At 35.4% G+C, this 19,548-nt stretch overlaps 1 protein-coding gene across 1 annotated transcript in view; it reads left to right on the top strand.

The window, feature by feature from the left end:
* Nucleotides 1-19,548, top strand: part of FSTL5 (follistatin like 5) — a gene marked incomplete at its 3' end in the record, with an annotated part of 301,118 nt that overhangs the window by 11,557 nt on the left and 270,013 nt on the right. The window contains exon 2 of the mRNA XM_082051029.1: nt 14,796-14,934. Coding sequence (XP_081907155.1) covers nt 14,812-14,934 — 123 coding nt within the window. The 5' untranslated portion in view covers nt 14,796-14,811. The remainder of the gene's footprint in view (nt 1-14,795; nt 14,935-19,548) is intronic.

Here is a 19,548-nt window from a genome sequence, read left to right as displayed (position 1 = left end):
CAGTATGCACTACTACAAGGGATATCCCCTCTCCTTCCTTAGCATCATCCCATTTTCCCTCATCTCCTGCCCCATGACAACATGAGGAACAGTGAACATGATTCTTTAGTACACCACTTTTACCCTTCTTTGGCATGTTCTTCTCTTCCTCTCTGGAAATTTTTATTGTTACAGGAGTAACGCAGTCCCAGGCCTTGGTTTTGGAAAACACAAAGAGAGAAAGCTTGAACTGGATTTGCCATCAGCTGTGTTTCAAGATAATCTGTGTGCTTCCTTGCTCTGGACAATATAAATTGTTATCCCCTCTCTTCATTGAACATACATATTGTCTCATTTATGCAGTTGTGTGTTTAAGATGTTGAAGACATGAAAGAAAGGTGGACTTTTCCTTCCACCTACAGGCAGGGTAGTCCTGCTTTGCCACTGTGGGCCAAAATGAGAGATTTTGAGAATACGAGAATGATTATATGAAACTTAGAAATATGAAAAGGATTAGTTAAAGTGTAAAAAAAGGCCTTCTTTCATCTGAATAGCCTCCATTGAGGGTCTTTTCTCTGCTTAATAGTCACGTAAGAGTTGCAAGAGTATAAAAGTAATAGTTCTCAGATTGCATCATGTGCTACCGAACAAGATGAAAACATTTTTCTGCATATATAGTCTCCTACAAAATAACTTCCAAAACCTCATTTTCTCTTTTGATTAATCAGTGATGGTTTGTGGAAAATGTTATCTGCATAACAAGAAAAAGTTGAGACTGCTAAGTGTAGGCATTCCCAGAATTTCAAAATACAGACAGAGGCAAGAAGAGCTTTCAGTTCTAATTGTGCAGGGATGCTCACCTGTGTCAGCACTGAGGATGCATTCATGCCGATGGTAACAAATTCATCAATAAAGGGCCTGTGTGTAGATGCACTATTTGGATGTTTGCCACCAATTATCTGGTTGGCATTTGTGGCTGAGCAGTAGCAATGTGATGTTCAGTGACGTCTCCTGACTCCTTGTCATAGAGTGTTGTGTGTCAGAAAGGTGTCCTACACAATCCCAGAGTCTACGTGGTTGACTTAGAAACTGGGATCATTGTCAGGGTGGGATGAAAAAGGGAGCACAAACCTATGTCTCAGGGGGGTGGGGCGATTATGCTTGAGGTTATAATTTCAGAGTGATAACTATGTGTGAGAAGAAAGATGGGAAGTTCTTGCTTATACATGCAGTTCATATCAGATGTGATATGAAGTGATGGCTGTACCTAAGCCATCTGAGCTTTAATTTCTTGTTGAAACTTTTTTTTTTTTTTTTTTTTTTCCCTGCTAGGAGGGTCTCATTGTCAATATATCATACAGTGGTGGTGGAGGAGAGACAAAATTCATTCCTTTCTCATACTTTCATCACCACATATCTGAGGCTCTTTTCTTTGTATTATCCCCATTCCATTCTTCTTAATAACTTTTTTCTACAATTCATTTTAGCAACGAGCTCATCAGGACATTGTAGGTTTTTGGGTTTACTGTCAGTTTTCCAGCATCCATTTAGAAGGGCATTGTCTTGCAGATATATTAGAGCAGTATAAAATCATACACAACAAAACTCTGTATAAGGCAGTTATAGCAGGAAATGAAGCTTCTGATCCTAATGAATGGAATTCCAAGCATACAATAAGACAAATGTATTACTTTATTAGAAATATCTATGCAAAATTTAAAGAAGGCTGCAGTTAAATGAAGGCTGCAGTTCAATGAAAAATTAATATGATCCATAATGATGCACTAAATGTAGTATAAAGAGTAGAATGTAAAAGACTAAGTCACCTGTCTCAGTCAAAAAAAAAAAAAATTCATCAGGTATGACAAAATCAGGGTGGTTTTGTTCTTGTTGTTCTATAAAATCTGAGAACTGTCTGTATTTGCTTCATATTCTACTCAGTCTAATAATTTCATTTTGCGTAAAGAGATAAGATCCTTCTTTTATTCACTGGGAATTTAATGTTCCAATGAAGCAGCAAGTCTAGCAGACATCAGAGTTTGAATTCAAGTTGGAGTCAAAGACGTATCTTCAAACTTCTTTCCATCGTATTCCTGAATAATGCAGCTAATCTGACAGGTTCTGGACACTTTCTCAATCAATGGATCCAAGAAAGCTCTTGAATACAACACATTGCACTGACAACTAAAGACAGCTTTATGACTGACAAAACAAGTGCAGTTTTCTGTATTTCTTTCTGAGTTCAGGCTCATGAAGAAAGTTGACCTTTGTGGCATTGAAGTAGAAAGACAAGTCATTGAAAAGCAGGGAAGAAAGAAGACAAAAAACCTCCACAGCAGTTAAATTAAATAAGAGAAAATGCCTCTAACTATTTTAGCTATTGAAGTGCAGAACACTTTCATCTATTTGGACATTCCTGTGGATCTGTGTGATTAGACACAGACTTTTTTTAAAGATAATCACAAGCAACTTTGGGTTTCATTCATTTTAGTTAATGGAGTTGTTTTGTTTTGCTTCCATCTTTGTGAATTTTCATTCTCATTAAGTTCTATAAGTAGGGTAAAATTCTGGAACCAGCATACTAAATGTAGATTTTAGAATTGTTTTCAAGTTATCAATTAGGTCAGGATTTCTCTGTAGTTGACTTAATATAATTAATGCAGGCACTGGGGAAGAGCACTGGAGGACAAATGTATTTTTGGTTCAATCCTGATAAGGACAGACTGCCCTCAGCTACAAAAAGTCTTTGTTTATTTAAAGAGCTGCAACATTCATCGGTCCTACTGGTTACTCACTGAACTGTGGTTTGATCCAGTGATACCAAAATCCACATGCATCTTTATTCTCTGCAGTTTGATGATTTGATATTTCCTATCAGTATTTGTACTGTTGTGTATATTCCTATCCATCACATCAAGGTGCATCCAATGTCCTTCTGCTAATTGTTCATCTGTGTTTAGGGAGGCAGGGAGCTCATGGTTCCTTGCATGTCACATTTCTTTTTGATATATCCTCTAGCTATCTTCCCATGCTATGGAGGCTGCTGAAACACTACTTCCACTGCCTCAAACTACCAGCTTTCTTTTTTAACATGTTTGGTTTTTAGCACCCTGTTTCCTCCCTTAGTCTTTTATACTTTTATTACTTCAAGCTCCATCAGAGGTAAAAAATCCAAACCTGTCTGTTCCGATCTTTGCCACTTTCATGGTGGTCTTGTACCACAATGTCCAGGTGTGTTGACTTTAAACAAGCTGAGTTACTGAAAAATCACTTCTACGGGGTAACAAAGTGGGACTCATCTCTGCTGGCTACAGCACTTCCATAGAGCAAGTTTCATAAAAGTAATGGGATAAAATCATATTAACCAGAAAACTTACTTAATACAAAGAGATTCTCTAAATTATCACGGTAGATTGAATTAATGGTAGGCATATCCTGGTTTAGCGTTAATTCAAGGTGTTCAACAACACTAAGGCTTCAATGTTTTTGTTGGTAACTGATGTTTCAGCAAAACCCAAAATTCTGTTGAATAACAACAGGGAGAAGTAGGGATGGTAGATTAGCGTATCATGGCAAATACAGAAAAATTTTCATCTTTCATTTAGTAGCTTACCTGTTTAAAAGAAAATTATATCTTAAGTGGCATTTTTGCCTTCTCTAGGATGACAAATTTTCTCAAAAATGTACTTAACAGTTTGCTATGTAAGTGTCTACAGCTGTTGTTTCTTCTTTCTTTTAATTAATGTTTGCAGTATTTTATTTTAGAAGACTAAATAAAAAAGTTGAAAAACAAAATATTTATCTTTTCTAGCATGCTCAGAGCACACAGTTACGCAGAGGTATGCTAGGTGTTATTTTACAACTTTTGTAAAAGCCTAACGGTACTAAAATATTTGCCTTAGTTCTAAGATGGCAGATTTTATATCTCTGATTTCATAACATAAAGCAGTTGGATTCTCATTAGTTCAGATATTGCCATGATGATAAATATTAATCCCCTGAGATATAGAAGAACCAGCTATAACAAGCTTTCTTAATGAGGGAATAAGAAGACTGCCTTGTTGACAGTAAAACATCCACTAACTAGCATTTGCATATATCACTGATGACAAAATACACCAGTTTACTGAGATTGATACTGAAGACTTAGAAAAAAAAAATAGATCAACATGCACAAGTCAGTTCCAGTAAAAAAGCTCCTCTGAGATAAATAAAATATAGCACCCTCATTTTGTTCTGATTTCTGTAATATTAAAGAAGTTGTGAGATTGCAGTTGTGAGATTATGTGAAGAACATTATGACAAAATTGCCGTTTCTCATTTCATTGTATTTAATTGAAACCAGGGTCACTGACACTAAGAAATCTGGTGTCATCCTTTAAATAAATAAATATGTTCTAAAGAGTAAGATTAAATCAGAGCATGTAGTTAGCAGCAAAGATTTCACTTAGTAAGGGTCCCTGCTGCATCCACATTCCAGGTGTTCTGGCCTTTCAGAAATGCCCCTGGTTCACTCATGCCACTTGTGTCTGGGCTCATGAGAGCCACCTGTAAGCTTTACACCCAGTTCCAAAGCTCTTCTAGAAAAGCCCTGGGTAGATGCACCTCCCTTGCATCCCCCACCAGGCACTTGCTGCCTGGGTTCTTGTTGTTACCTGCCAGCATCTGAGAGTGCAAGCAGCCGTGAAGGCAGAGGGAGAGGAACAGTGAAAGACAGGGAAAACCTGTCCGTTGTGCTGGCTGCTCGCCACAGAGGTGCCCTGAGGGATGCATCTCAGAGGCACTTGATGTGTTTGTAATGTCTGCATGAAGACCAAGTGTGGTACCATAGGACCAGGAGCGCAGGGGTCTGCACTCCATCTTCCACTTGTGCAGCATGATGGTTTTGCAATTTAAACTGGAAAAGGAGTGAGGGATAGAGGGACAGGAGTCAAGAGAAGGCTGGATTCATTTGGCATGGTGAGTGCTTTCCTGCGATTTAAAAACAAATATACTCCTCTGCTTGTGTGTTCCAGCACATGAGCTGTCAGGAGCATCGGTGACTGTTCTGAAATGAGTATGCCAGCCGTTTTCAGTGGGTGCAGGATGAGGAGCGTGTGCCTGCGTAGTCAGTGGCTGTAGCCACATAAAGTAGCTGCTGAGAGACAGAACAGATTGGGACGCAGATGCACGAGCTGTTGGCTGCCGTGGCAGCACTGCCTTTCACTGTTGCAAGCTCCAAGCCTGCTGCACGTAGTTAAGGTGACCTAACAACTCTGGTTCAGAGCATGATTGTGGCTTCTGGAGGAGAGCTGGAAGGTGACAGCGTGAGGTGTCCTGTGCGTGAGAGCTGGCAGCAAGGCCTGGCAGGGAGAGATGCCAGCACGACACTGCAATCCACTTTCCACGCAGCATTTTAATGAGGACAAACTTTGCTAGATACAAGTTATGGCTGCATTTGTAGAGAGAATCTGATACTGTGATTACTTTGTAAGCATCACATTATTGATGTGATAGCTTGGAGGGGTTCGTTGTGAGGTTTTTGGGGATGCAGACTGCATGTAAAGATGTGGGGGCTATACCACACTAGGGTGTGATATAGTAGAGGTAGACTAATGGGAGAACACACACTTTTGGCTGAAACTTCTGCTACTTGTTCAAAGTTCACGCAATGTAATAATCTCTGTAGAAAAAAAATACCCTGTTTGCAGATGCCTTTCTGCTATGAAACCATAATGGTAGATGAAAGTATTTTAAGAAAGGGTAGCAATATATTCTTTCCGACAGGTATTTGTACCCATCAGTATATACAATGAAATGCTCAAAGTTAGAAGCAAAGGAGCATGGTGTATATTTGTTACTGTAGCTGCATTATAGACTAATTAATAACACTGAATATGGTAACAGAACTTAGGCCTCTTTTCTGATTGACACAAAATAGATAACTGACTTTATTCTATTTTTTTTTTTCCTGGATTAATAGCATATAAATACAAAGACTGACACATCTTGAGGGTATACAGTACTACTCCTTGATATGTTGAAAATGTCCTTTTAAACAAAGGTTAATATCTGATGTGCCTTTTCTCTTAAAGGCAGAAGGAATGCAGTGATCTCACCAGTATTTAAAATTTCATTTATTATACTTTCTAGGTGCATTAAGATGATTAAATCAGTTTATTGGGGTGGAATGGTTGTATTTTCAAATTATGTTTCTGTTCTTAATGCCAAATATCCTGGGTAGTTGCCACTTAGTAACACAGAACAAGAGCATAATAGCTGAGGAATTTTGGAAGCAATTTCACTAAAAGTGGAAAAATTCTTAATTTTAAATATAAATACATTATTGAATAGGGCATTCTTGTATTTAGGTATATTTTTTCACTCTTCGTATAAAACTCTGGCTAAGCCAGCTTTCATTAATTAGTTTTTTTTTTTTTAATACACTGTATGTGTAGCTACATCATCACATTTGGAACTGGTTGTGTATCATATGATATTTTTTCAATCTGCTTTGTGAAGATTACAGCATGGGGAGAGGTAAAATAGTGCTCAGTATATATTTGCTAAATTCTCATAATATCAACATCTCTCCTTGTCCAACAATTCTAAAAGAAGAGTCAGGCAGAAAACAAAATTTACGTTACCAATGAACTGCTGAGAATATTTAGAAAGCATAATAAACTTTGAAAGGAAGCACTCACCATGGTATTCTAGAATATATTAATCATGATTAGATATTCATAAGGAAGGTGTCAGAACTAGAATTTAGTTTGTTTTCTGCAAAATATTGAACTTGCAAGGGTGAAAAACATTAGCAGGAGAGAGAAAAGAGGTAGAGGTTTGCCTTGCATTTTCTCAAGCATTGAAATGAACTCAGGTGTGACGAGCTTATAGCAGGGATAACTCTGGCAATTGTGTGAACTTTAAATGTAGTTTTATTTGCCCTGAAAAATATTTGGATTGTTATGTATACTACTTTTTACACACCCTTTTATGCAAATAAAATTAGATAAGCAGTATTTCCCCCCCATCTCCAAAACTTGCTATTGCTGGTGGCTTAGGAGCTGAATAAATGAACCAATTACTTTCAAAGCAGTTATTCCTTTCTTACTGAGTGTAACAGTGCCATTAGTTTTAAGATAAAGCAGGCAATGTGCATCACACACAGAGACTATAAATATCTGTAATTTGTGCATGTACATATTGAAGTGTAATGTACAAGTCCTGATATCTATCAGTTTAATGTGCCTTTGCTTACAGAAGAACATACATTGAATTTACTAGTAATAACTAAAGTTCAAAGAGGTTGGATATTCAGTTTACATAAGACTGTCTGCCTCAGGGTTTGGATGTGTGCTTAAATCCTCTTGCCATTATTAATACTATTTGAGGGTTTATGTGCAATAGAAACATTGAAGATTATTCATCATCAGCTACCAGAGTTGGAAACACAAAGAGTTGAATGCTGGAAAATCAATAGACTAATCTAAGTAAAGAGGTAATATATTATTTTATGGTATTTTGCACTTTTTTTTTTTTTAGTAAGTAAAATAGTGATTTAACTGTAACTGAGCATCTTGCAGCATAAACCACTCCTGAGACGGTCCAAAAGTTTCAGGGCTAGATTAGCTCCAGTTGCTCTGCTGAGCAGTCTAAATTGTGTTTGATTATGTTGTACCAAATGTATTCAATGATTGCATTTTTAATCAAGAGTGTATACCAAGTAGAATTTCATCAAGTAGAATTTTCTCTAATGAAATAAAATATTAATATCTCATACTTGTGTTTCCTAATTTTCAGTAGAAAACTGTGATTAAATATTTCTTCTTTGAAATTCTGTTTTGAACAGAATATTTTTCCCCACACCAGTAATAAGGGTCAGCTTGAAGAACATATATACCCTCATAAGACAAATCATACACATATGTGTCTATATGAATGGCTGCAAAATGAATACACAGGTAAATATTGTTATAATGAGGTTCTCAGTATAATAACAGTTTTGGAAATTTTATGAAAAGAAGATGATAGAACAGTAAAGCCACAAATTACATGGGGCGGGGCAGGTTACTTGCTTGAAGAATGACCTTATGGTCTCAATTCGCTTACCAAGACAGGGAAGTGAGATGCCCTAAGGTATTCCATCTGCCAGTTCTGAAGGTACAGCTCTCCCAGCAGTGTTCCTCACTCAAGGCTTTTAAGGAACAAACTTGTCACAGAATAAAAGAATCCTCTTACGGAGAATAATTTACCAAAAAATTTCAGAAGTAACTGAAATGGAGAGAAGTCAATACTGAGAAAACTGCAATGTGCATCAGATTCATAAATGCCCTGGAAATGTACTAGAAAGTAAGATGACAGAGCTTTCTGAGAAGCAGAAAGGAAAAATCTAAATTTGATACTGAAGAACTTACTGTACAATGAGAAATAAGGAATAACCATTATATGTTCCACATCTTTTACTCTTCCTCAGCTTTTAAGGCAAATGTGAGGCTGACAGAGAACAATGCAGAAGAGTCCCACAATACAGATCAGTTTAATTATGAGTCTCACCTGCTATTTTAATAAGAGAATTAATGCACAGGAGGAAAAACCGAAACCACACTAATTATTTATATGCAATGAGGGAAGAAAAACCAAAGAACCCTAATTATTTGCATGCAATGAGGGGAGAAAAAGCCTCACATCCTAATTATTTACATACAATGAATAGCTGTGAATTAGATGTTTGCATTCATAGGGCATAAGATAAGGGAGTTATTGTTAATAGTTGTCTGAGAATTTCAGGTCTGTGTTTAGTGGCAAAGTAATAATATCTATACCAAAAGATGGGCTGGAATTTTTTAATTTCCCTTTATGTTTTAACCTATACATTTTATTATAAAATATTTAATATATATGATGTATTACAGAAATATAAATGTACATAACAAATTACAGATTATAATAATTTGTATTATAAACTATAAGTATATTAAAATATTTTAGTGTATGAGAATTATTGAAAAGGAATATTGAATCCAATTTAAGTGCTTGCTGCATCTCTGTCTTGAATATCTTATTAGTCCCTGGTTAAATTATAGGATCATAGAATGGCTTGCATTGGAAGGGACCTTAAAGATCATGTGCCTGCCATGGGCAGGGACGCCTTCCACTAGACCAGATTGCTCAAAGCCCCATTCAACCTGGCCTTGAACACTCCCAGTGATGAGGCATTCACAGCTTGTTTGGGCAGCCTGTTCCAGTGCCTCACCACCCTCATGGTGAAGAAATTCCTTAAAATTACTTTAAAAATATAATACAATAAGGAATATACAGAGGAAAACAAAAAACAAACACCCCCCCCCCCCAATTTAAAAAACAAACAAACAACAAAACAACAACAAAACAAACACACACACACACAAATCCCCAAACAAACAAACAAAACCCCAGGAAAACCCAGAGGTACAGACTGTCTCTGTTTGAAAAGAGAATAAACAGATTAAATAAACTCATCAGATTTCCGAATATGGTTATATGAATATAAAGAAACAACATGCTTCACATCTGCATAATGTTATGGAAATAATAATACCCAAATTTTAAAATTTAGTAGACAAAATTAAGCTGCTAAAGTCTATCAGTGGATATTAGCCAAAATGGCTAGCTGCAGTTTCTAGCTCAGAGAGTAAATGGGGTTGGAGGAATATACTAACTTGTCCGTTCTCTTCCTGTTTCTTTACTTATCCATTAAGCGTCTACCTTTGGCCACCAATTTAATAATACGTAGTTATTAAACAGTATTTGCCTCTCATTACTGTATCACATAAATGATTTGTGCAAATAAAGAAATGGAACAAGGTTTTTGGAAATATAAGGTACACTTGGATTAAAAGCTGCTTGATGACACCTCTAGGTGAAACAGGTGAAAAGTGAAATAAACATAGAGGATAAAGAGCTGTTAACATTAGAGTGGTAAAAATATGGGGTAGAACTACTTATTTCTGCAAGGTCTTAGAAATAACTTCATACTTAAATAATCTCAGAAGACCAAAAGATGTCAGATGATAATAAAGATCTCTAGAAAACAGCAAACTATTCATACTGATATTAATCAACATGTTAAGTTATTATCTTATCTTGAAATTCTTACAGGTGTATAAAAGCTGTATTGTAATATATGGGGCATATATTTACTTAAGTGTGTTGCATGAACAAAAACATCACCGGAAAAAGGGTCAGGAATGTATCTCCCTGACTATCTGATTTCAGAACTTTCAGAGCACAAAGAAATTCACTACACTGCTTTCTGCATGATGCCTCAGTGATGTGAAACACACAAGAAAAGAAAAATATCTGTTCAATAGCATTTCACTGAAATTGTCAAGTATAATTGAATAACATTCACTTATTTCTTGGATTGTTTCTCTCAGAGCTGGCCTCTCCTCCCTCTTCTCTGGCTGTGCAGCTGCTTAATTCAGATACTAGGTTTCTGTCTGCAGTGGGTCCCCTGAGAGACAGAAAGTGAGATTAATGCTTTATTCATCTTTGATTAAGGCGTGCACACCATCCCCTCCGCCTCATCCGAGGTTCTCAGACACAGATATACTGTCTGGGAGATTAAAGAATGTTCCCCCCCCCCCCCACTTTTCCAAACAGTGGTAGCAGAAAAATACAAAAGATTAAGTTGCTTGTACTTAGGAGCTCCACAATGAGCTATATTTGTTGACTCTCATATTTCAGAATATTTATTAAAATCTGTGTTATTGATGCTTCAGATCTTTGATTTTCAACATTTTCCTATAAAATATAGTTAAATGTTATAATCAAAACTGAATTACTATTTGTTTGACCCTGAAATTCTTTAAACCTAGTTCTTGTGAAAGATATATTCTTTTATATAATATCCTATGCACTTAATAAAAGCATGCTAAGTAACTGTAGTCATTCATATATCCAAATTTAATGATCTATGAGAAAGTTTCTGACAGCTTAAAACTCAGTATGTCCACCATGACTTACAAAAAAACAAAGTGGAAAAAACCCAGTGAAAATAAAAGTAGTCATATAATAAAACTAAAAGCAAACATTATACAAATAGTATGTAATTCATAAAGTTAAACATACAGAAAAATGTTATCTAAGCACTGAAACATAAAATTCTGTCAGATTGTAATCAATGAGGAAACAACATCTAGATCCATAATTAAAATTTGAGTTCAGAAATGTATCATTTTCTTCCAGAGTCCATGGTATGACCATCCTTCTGGTTGTTTGATAATATAACCATTAAAATAAATGTATTGTACAAATATCCTTTACTTCCCATTTGTGCTGTAAATAAAGGAATACGAAGCAAGTTTTTTTAGAAATCATGAATATATAGAGTTAATACCTTATTTCTTTCTGTTCGCCTGTATGCAGCAACAAAATCTGGAGTTACAATGAAGCTTTGAAAACTCATTTTTATTCCATCTCTTTAATTCAGCTCCTTAACAATGTAAGTCATTAAGGACAGATCATAACTCTTCTTAAAATAACCACTTAGTAGCATTGTTTTAAGGAGAACTGTGGGATTGGTAGTAGTTTTTAAGTAGCAACTTAAATTGTACAATAAATTCAATAGAAAATTACTGATACTTTGAAAAAAAATTGATTTTTTAAAAAAAATTTCTGAAAAGGCAAATAATAACTGCAGACTGCCTACATACTTTTTGAATTTTAGGTGGCATCTGCCCAAAAAGCTGACTTCTTTAATTTACATCTTAAGTGTTGATCCAAGCAACAGGCAATGAAGTCAGAAACTGAGCATGTAATAATTTTCTCTTCTTTTGGACAAGTACAAAGGAGAAACCTTTCAGGGTCAAACAATTTTCAAAACTATAAGGACTCTATTCTTTTATGCCACATGAGGCTAAAATGTATGCAGTTTAGATGAGAGGGTGGTGGAATGTGGCTGCCCTTACCATCTCTGTGAAATGACTGTTCTCCAACCTCATTTTCATTGTACAGAGAGATATTCTGCAAGTGCACAAAGGGGACAAAGGTTCAACTGTGCGTACCTAGTTTTAGCATGCATAACTGCTAAACTAATCTGATTCTGACCTTGCAAGTCAACAATAAACTATTTTCAAAGACATTTTTTCAAATACAAATAAAGGGGTGTTTTCTTCAAGATTAAAAGACAAGATTCTGGTTTTTCTTTTTTTTTTTTTTTTTTTTTTTTTTTCCCCTCCCCCTCCCTCCCTGTAATGGAGTTATTGTTCCAGTAACAGTGATACTGAGAACTAAGAGGCAGTGAAGGAAAATGCCATTCCATTACATACTTGAATTCTCAGAGTTCTGAAATAAGTGTTTCAAGTCAGTGAGCTAAATTTGTTGTAATAACCCCATAGTAAAGGTCCACTGGAACATCTGATTAACAGTTCTGTTTTGGTGGAAGTGTGAGGTGAACCCAAGAAAACTTCTTCACTGTGTTATTTTCTATCATCACTTTAATATCCAGTAACTGAACAGGTATAAAAGAAGAAGCCTCAAGTTATTTATGTAAAATATCTGTAATAGAGCTTGTCTTTGTTTCAAATCATTCACTGTTTGATATGTTCTCTGAGAGATCTCATAGGAGACATACTACTACAATGTATATTAGAAAAACTGAAGTACCAAAATAAGGCACTTGAAGTGTGAGCTATTGGAATAAGCAATGATAAATGAGAAGAAATCTGAAATTTGATTAACAGGGAAACCCAGAATGAGATTGGTTTTGATGGAACAAAAGGTAGCTGATGTCAAAGTAGTATGGTTTATTAATCTCAAGCTGAGTTTGAGTTAAAAGTATGAAAGCCTGGCAGGCTAGTAAAAGTCAGCTGGAATGAGAATGGATCAGACAGCAAATGCTAAAGTGGTTTTACCAAGTTGGGTGAAGTGGTCCCCAAAGAAGGGTAGCAGACTTATGCAGGATCCCATTACTGAGACTGTGAATAGATGTAAGGCTAGAGTCCATTCAATATCTCTGATATTTCCACAGGAATTAATTCTATGCAGTCCCTGCCTTTGGGTGGCTCTCAGGACTACTGCTATATGCTGATTTCCTATAAAAAAGGAAATATTAGGCAAGACTTTAACATTCTGTACACACTCTGCTCTTTTAGGGCACACTTAGGACATTTTAAACTTATTCATGTGTATCTTTATTCTTATCAGAGTTTTCTACATTAGCAAGGTTAGTACATTAGAGGAAAGGTAGAAAGGGAAAAAAATAATAAACACTCTTGCATAAGTCAGCCTGCATAGAATTTGTTCATCTCTGCCCCATATTACAAGACTGGATAACAAAAGCTAAACAGAATGACTTGCACAAGTCTCAGTTTGCTGTGTTGTCTGTTTAGCATGATAGTTTCAACACAGATGCTGAGTATCAATAATAAATGTTTAATATCTTTAATAGGTACTGAAACCACTTATGAAATGCACATTTGTAGGTCCATTGGGAACCATCTAAGGAAACTCTCACGTCATATGTATCTATAAAATCTGTGAGAATGATTGTTACACTCCTTCCATGGTTCTGATCTTATCTTTATGAAGTTATAATATCTTTGTCCAGTCAAAAGCAACTCTGACACAAATTCTCTATGATTTTTCAGCATCTTCTATAAGAACTTTCTCATAAATTTCACAACATAAGTTTCTCAAGGCCTTTAACATTAGAAACAGTTATCTGCATTTTTCCATATTGTTGTGTATCTCCCTTCCTAATATCTGAATATCTAATATCCTAATTTTATTTCTAATGGGTCACACCTTAATGTATCATGGTAGATGGATAATTTAGGACTAGCTCAACAAACCAGCCTAGTTTCTCTGGAAAAATCAAATGTTGTGTTCATTACGATATCAAGTAATTTTTTCATTACCTGATTTAAGATATGGTAGAACATTGCAATCAGTACAAACTGGGTTGTTATGATGACTGCCAGATGACAAACTCGTGGACAGAGTGCACATGAAGCGGGCAAGATTGCATGCACACCATATTGTTTGCAGTCTACTGGATAGATATTGGTATTTACTTGTATAATGTACCTTCAAAATTAAAAGTCTGAAATTGTTAATTAGTATTCTCATTTAATATTAAAATTGCAAATAAATGAGTGTTCTGCTAATTTCTGTTTCCATGAAACAGAAGGTTGCATCAGCTATTAAGATATTCAAGTGATCTACCCTGATTTTGGGGCTTGATTGCAGTGAATTTTAGGGCAAATTCGGAGAGCTTACTTAATAGACTACAAATGTTCTTATAATACTCACATATGCAATAAAGCTTATAGACTATACATAATTTCAATAATGCAATTTAGAAATGCCTCTAGAATACTGGCATAAGATACAGTGCTTTGGTTACATTTTAGGCTTCAGTGATGGTAAGATAAAGATTATAATAGATGTATGCTAGATGTTTTACATTATAGCTTTCAGGTTGTGAACAGTGCATTACAGAAGACTATTTAAAAGAAAAGGTTGGTGTAAAGAAAAGGTTCATGTATATCAGATGATGTACATTTTCTGAGAGATGTAATTTTCTGAGGCTTTTCCTGGTGAACGTCTCATATGAGTATCAAATAGTGATAAGAAAATGTTCAGTTCAGTACAACCAAATTGATGTTTTGGTCTCAAAAACCACTGCCTTTTTTTCCTTTTTCTTTTTGCCATTGTGCCAGATGGTTTACCTTATTACTACTATATTTATTCAAGTCCACAAATGGAATATCAGTATTGTAAACTTTTTAATATGACTTGTGTGAAAGTAATATTGCAGGCTGTCACTGAACTTTTACCTTTTATTTTGACAGGAACAGACCTGTAAAGATGTTTATGTGGTGGTCAGCTGTTTTAATGCTTGGATGCATTTTGCTGGGAGCAGACGGGTGGCCAGCCAAGGAAGGATACGACTTTAGGCCCTATCAACCCCTAGTAAGATTACGCCACAAGGTACAGATTATTCTCCGGCACTTAAGAGATAAATTGCATGCCAGCTTTGTCTTGTTTGTGTCTACTGGAGCAATGTTCAGAAACTAACTTTTTCAGTAACACCACCTGCAAAAATATAGACTTGATTTGACAAGTAAACAGGAGCTGTTTTGATTTGAAAGCCCAGAAATCTTTCAAAGATAGCAAGTTAAGTTCTCTTCTGGTTTCACAAACTAGAGATTATGTATATCAACAGAATCTCAGAGGGAGACAGGACAGGTTGTCCCTTAAAGCAACTGTCAGCATCTGCTCAAGGGCAACAATTTGTTCCTGTACTCACTGGATTTCAGACCAAGCAGCAACCAGAGGAACTGCCTGTCAAAGCATCATGGTGTTCAAGTTAACTGATCAATAAAAACTTGCCTGCATGAGGTACATGATCACAGTGATCTCTGAATTTAGGAGTTTTGAACTGTCACATAATGTAGGTGTTTCCTGAGATATTGGATTTCCCAGCTTCAAGCACTATATGCCACTTGAATATTTCCCACCTGCCACACCTTTATCATGAATCCAGTACTCCCAAAACAGTTCTCAGCTAACAAATCCTGCTTGTCTTCTGGTAGCTAGAAGCGAAAGTACTGTGATGGTTCTGTAAATCAAGGAAAAGGGCTGAACTATCTCCATGGACTGTCTGAAGCTAGCATAGATTGGTTTCTTAGTTTCTTCTTTCCTGGTAGTCATGGTAGCAACACCTGAGGAACCATAAGGCCTACAATCAGGCCAACAAAGATGATAAAAAAAACTTCTTTTCCCCATTCTGAATCTGGGTGTTTCAAGAAAAAAAGTCTGAATTACAGCCAGAAACTCTAAATGCTAGTTTCTCTCCATGTTTCAAGATCTCGGTAGTTTAATTTCTCAGTACTTTTTATAAAATAGGAAAACTATTTCTTCTTGGACCTCTGTTAGAAAGAAATGATCCTGTAAAGAGATTTTTAAAAGCAGATAAAGCATAAAGTGAAAGAAAGTTAATGCTAGAAAATTATAAAGAGAATGGAAAAATAGTAATGAAAGCATGATATAAAAATTTATTCTTAAAAACAAATAAAATATGGTGGGTTTTTTTCTAGTCAGTATGTCTAGATGAAAAAAGATGGTTCAGCTTTTGGTTTTATGGATATGTGCTAGTATAAAAAAAATAGAAATTCAAAACTTTATAAAGTAAATTTTTAAAACCAGTTCTGGCACAGATACTTACATACAAAATGTACATAATGTGGTAAAGGAGATTTTCTTTTTCAGTCAAACACTTAACATAAGAAGTACTTGGATCAAGTTCTGTGAGTAGAATACTTATTCGAAACAGAAGATTATAATGAATATTAGCAGAGTCATATTTGCTTTGACCAAACAATATGCATGCAAGTTTATCAGTGCAAAGATTTAAAAAAAAAAAAAAAAAGTGTAATCACCCATGCTCTAATAAAGGGGAATTTATCTGACTTGACTCCAAATGTCAAACTGCAGGGAAAAAAATCCTGTTAGTACTTAGGTATTATCTTGAAAAAATGATTGTGTTCATGGTGAGAACAAGCATTCATATCATAACTGATTTGTTGTTTTAAATTCAGCTCTTTATGTACAGAGATTACAAGTAGGCATTTAGTCTGAATGCATAAGGAAAAAAACTTGAGAAACAGGGAAAAACTTTATACATAAGAAAACACTTTTTTACTCTGAGGGTGACCAAACACTTGAACAGATTGCCCAGGCAGCTTTTGGAGTCTCCATCCTTGGAGATATTCAAAGCCATCTGGACGTGACCCTGGGCAACCTGGCGTAGATGACTGTGTTTGAGCAGGAAGGTTGTACAAGGTGACCTCCAGAGGTCCCTTCCAACCTCAACCATTGTGTGATTCTGTGATTCATTATAATACCTAATCACTAATTACATATAATAAAATAGAAGTAATTTATATATTTTAAATTATTTATATATTTAGTAGAATAGTTTTGGGATTTTACTGATGAAACTTAAAAAGATTTAAAGAGATATTAAGAAAAACATTTTAGAAAATATTTTGTAAAATATTTTTTAAAAATTTACATAATATTTTGGAAAATATATAGAAAATATTTTTAGAAAATCTAAATGTCATGGTAACAAAAAAGAGGCAATATTTCTTAATTTACTGCTCTAATAGATTGATAGTAAAATGTGTGATGAATTAAATTGAGAAGTCCTTAATTTTTTAATAACAAATATTTGTAGTACAGATTTAGTTGATGGATTGTTCAAAATCTTTTGAAGTCATTTTACTTAGGAAAACATCAATATTATCTGTCTTTGTACTGTCCCTTAGCTCCTATCACAACTTCCAAAACCCTTCTAATATATTCAATAGTTAATTAAGCCACCTCTCTTGAATGAAATTATTTACCTGCAACAGATATTCCAACTTGCATAACTTGAGCCAGTTGAAATGTCCAATCTGTTTCAGAGGACTAACAGTACTGTTATACATTATTTATCCACATCTTCAGCCCACTGTTCTCATAGAAGGCTAATTATCCTGTAGCTTTTTATTAGTTTTCATGGCCAGGAGGCATGTAGTTTGGTCATTTGGTAAGCTTACATTGGGATGTGACTCAGAGCTGTGTGCTTCTTCACATCCTGGTTTGCAGAGCAAAGCAAGCCATGCACGTAGAGCACTGAGCAGTGCCAGCATGTTTTGCCAGATAAGTCACCTTGCTCATTAGGGACCTCTAAAAAATTATCTAAAGCTCCAGTTTAGAGAACCTTCCAGTTAAGAGGTTGCCTTAATGAGTTTTCAGGTTGCTGTGTGTACCTATGTTGCATTCAAAAAAGGGCCATGAACATACATTTTTCCAGTAACAGTATCATTATTCTCTTCCATTGATGGAACTGCCTGTGTTCTCATTTTCCATAGATTCCTTTGGTGTTTTTTAGGATTATTTATAATAGATTAAATATGAGGGCAGATACTTTAGCAATTATCTGGCAATATCTCATGCTTGTTTAGATAGAACAGAATGTATAGCTGATTTAATTCTTATGTCACAGTTGTATGGAACTCCTAACCTTCTTCAGTGGTGGAAATACCTAGAATTGTTATTATTGATAGAAATTTTCAGTGCTGCAATATATGAGAGCCTGAACTGAGTTTTCCCTTGCAAGATAATTGTGCTGCCTTTAAAAAATCACCGTTTTCATGAGCAATTGAAATCACTGTTTTTCAGTCTCCAATATGACATATTTTTTCTTTAAAACTGTGCAGAAAATCATAGTAAAATACGCCTTAAGTATATGGATAACTAACTTCTTGGCTAATGTCAGAGCAGTCTGACAGCATGTGAAGTTGCCACGTTTTGACACCAGCCAAAACTTAGATCTAGTGCTGCGGATATTGCTGATTTCCCAACTTTGCTCTTTATAGCCTTTAAATATGCAACAATTTCTTACTGTGTAGAAACGTATTTTTGTGTGTTTAACTTGATCTGTGGAATTAACAGACTATTCTTCAGCAGACTTTCTAACTTACCATATGCTGTATTAATGAAGAATTTCCACTTTGAACCATTTTCTATTTTTATTATACAGTAGTTGGAACAGCTGTAGTATTACAGTAGACTTTTCAATATCCAGCACCTATGATGAGCTGCTGACTTTGAAGTTTTAGGTTTATTTTTTCTGGAAATTTTCTAACAGAAAATCTGCAATATAAAATATACGTCTAAGAACTTGCAGCAGTTTGCATGTAAATTATAATCATAGTCCAAAGTATATTTATAATAATGTTCATTATCATGGCCATTATAGGGGCCAGGAAGATCAAATGTTTGACTACATTGTTTATGTATTAAATAATCTAAACCAAGAAGAAATGAGTTGGCTTGAACTAGAACAGAGAACCAATACTACAAAGCACTCCTGAAAATTTTATTTTCAGTCCCTTTCCCTTGTTAAACTGCTATGGCTTGCACTTTCACAGTTATGCTGAAAAATATTAGGCTATGTCTGAATAGCATGTGAATTTCTTGTTATGCCAGTTAATCCTTGGCTTTTCATTTGTCAAAATACTGGAAAAGTTTGTGACTTTCCATTTGGGAGTCTTGCAGTACTGCTGAAGTGTTGCGAGTAATTTGTTAATACCTAGTTTCTCACATGAAATCATTAGGAAGTATTTCTAGCATCCTACTAAATTTTCTGCTTGTAATTTGCATGACTCTGATAGTGACGTTTATGCCATGTCTTCAGTAAAAAAGCATATGCTGTGAGACTTCCAGGTATAAACAGGAAGGCAGCAGCCAACAGAACACTGGCTGTCCATTTCTAATTATCTGTCAGAGACTAAGAAATATGGAATATATTCTGTACATTCATATATATATTCCAGAGCATGCCAAGTCTGCATATCTAACACATGCAGGCACAACCCGCTTCTGCAAGCCAGGTGATTCACGTGGCTTAGCAAGGAATAATATGAACTACAGTGCCTCATTCTGAATGATATAATTATGGGTAGGAAGTTGTTTGATTTTAGTCTCAGGAGACAGTGAAAATTGCTAACATAGACATCGTCACCTGGATACCTTTTACTTAAGCCCAATTCT

This window comes from Streptopelia decaocto (genome assembly GCF_964273445.1).
Source record: "Streptopelia decaocto genome assembly, chromosome: 4".
In the NCBI taxonomy this organism is placed as follows: Eukaryota; Metazoa; Chordata; class Aves; order Columbiformes; family Columbidae; genus Streptopelia; species Streptopelia decaocto.
Note: the sequence above shows the minus strand (reverse complement) of the source record. Positions and strands in the feature narration are given on the sequence as shown.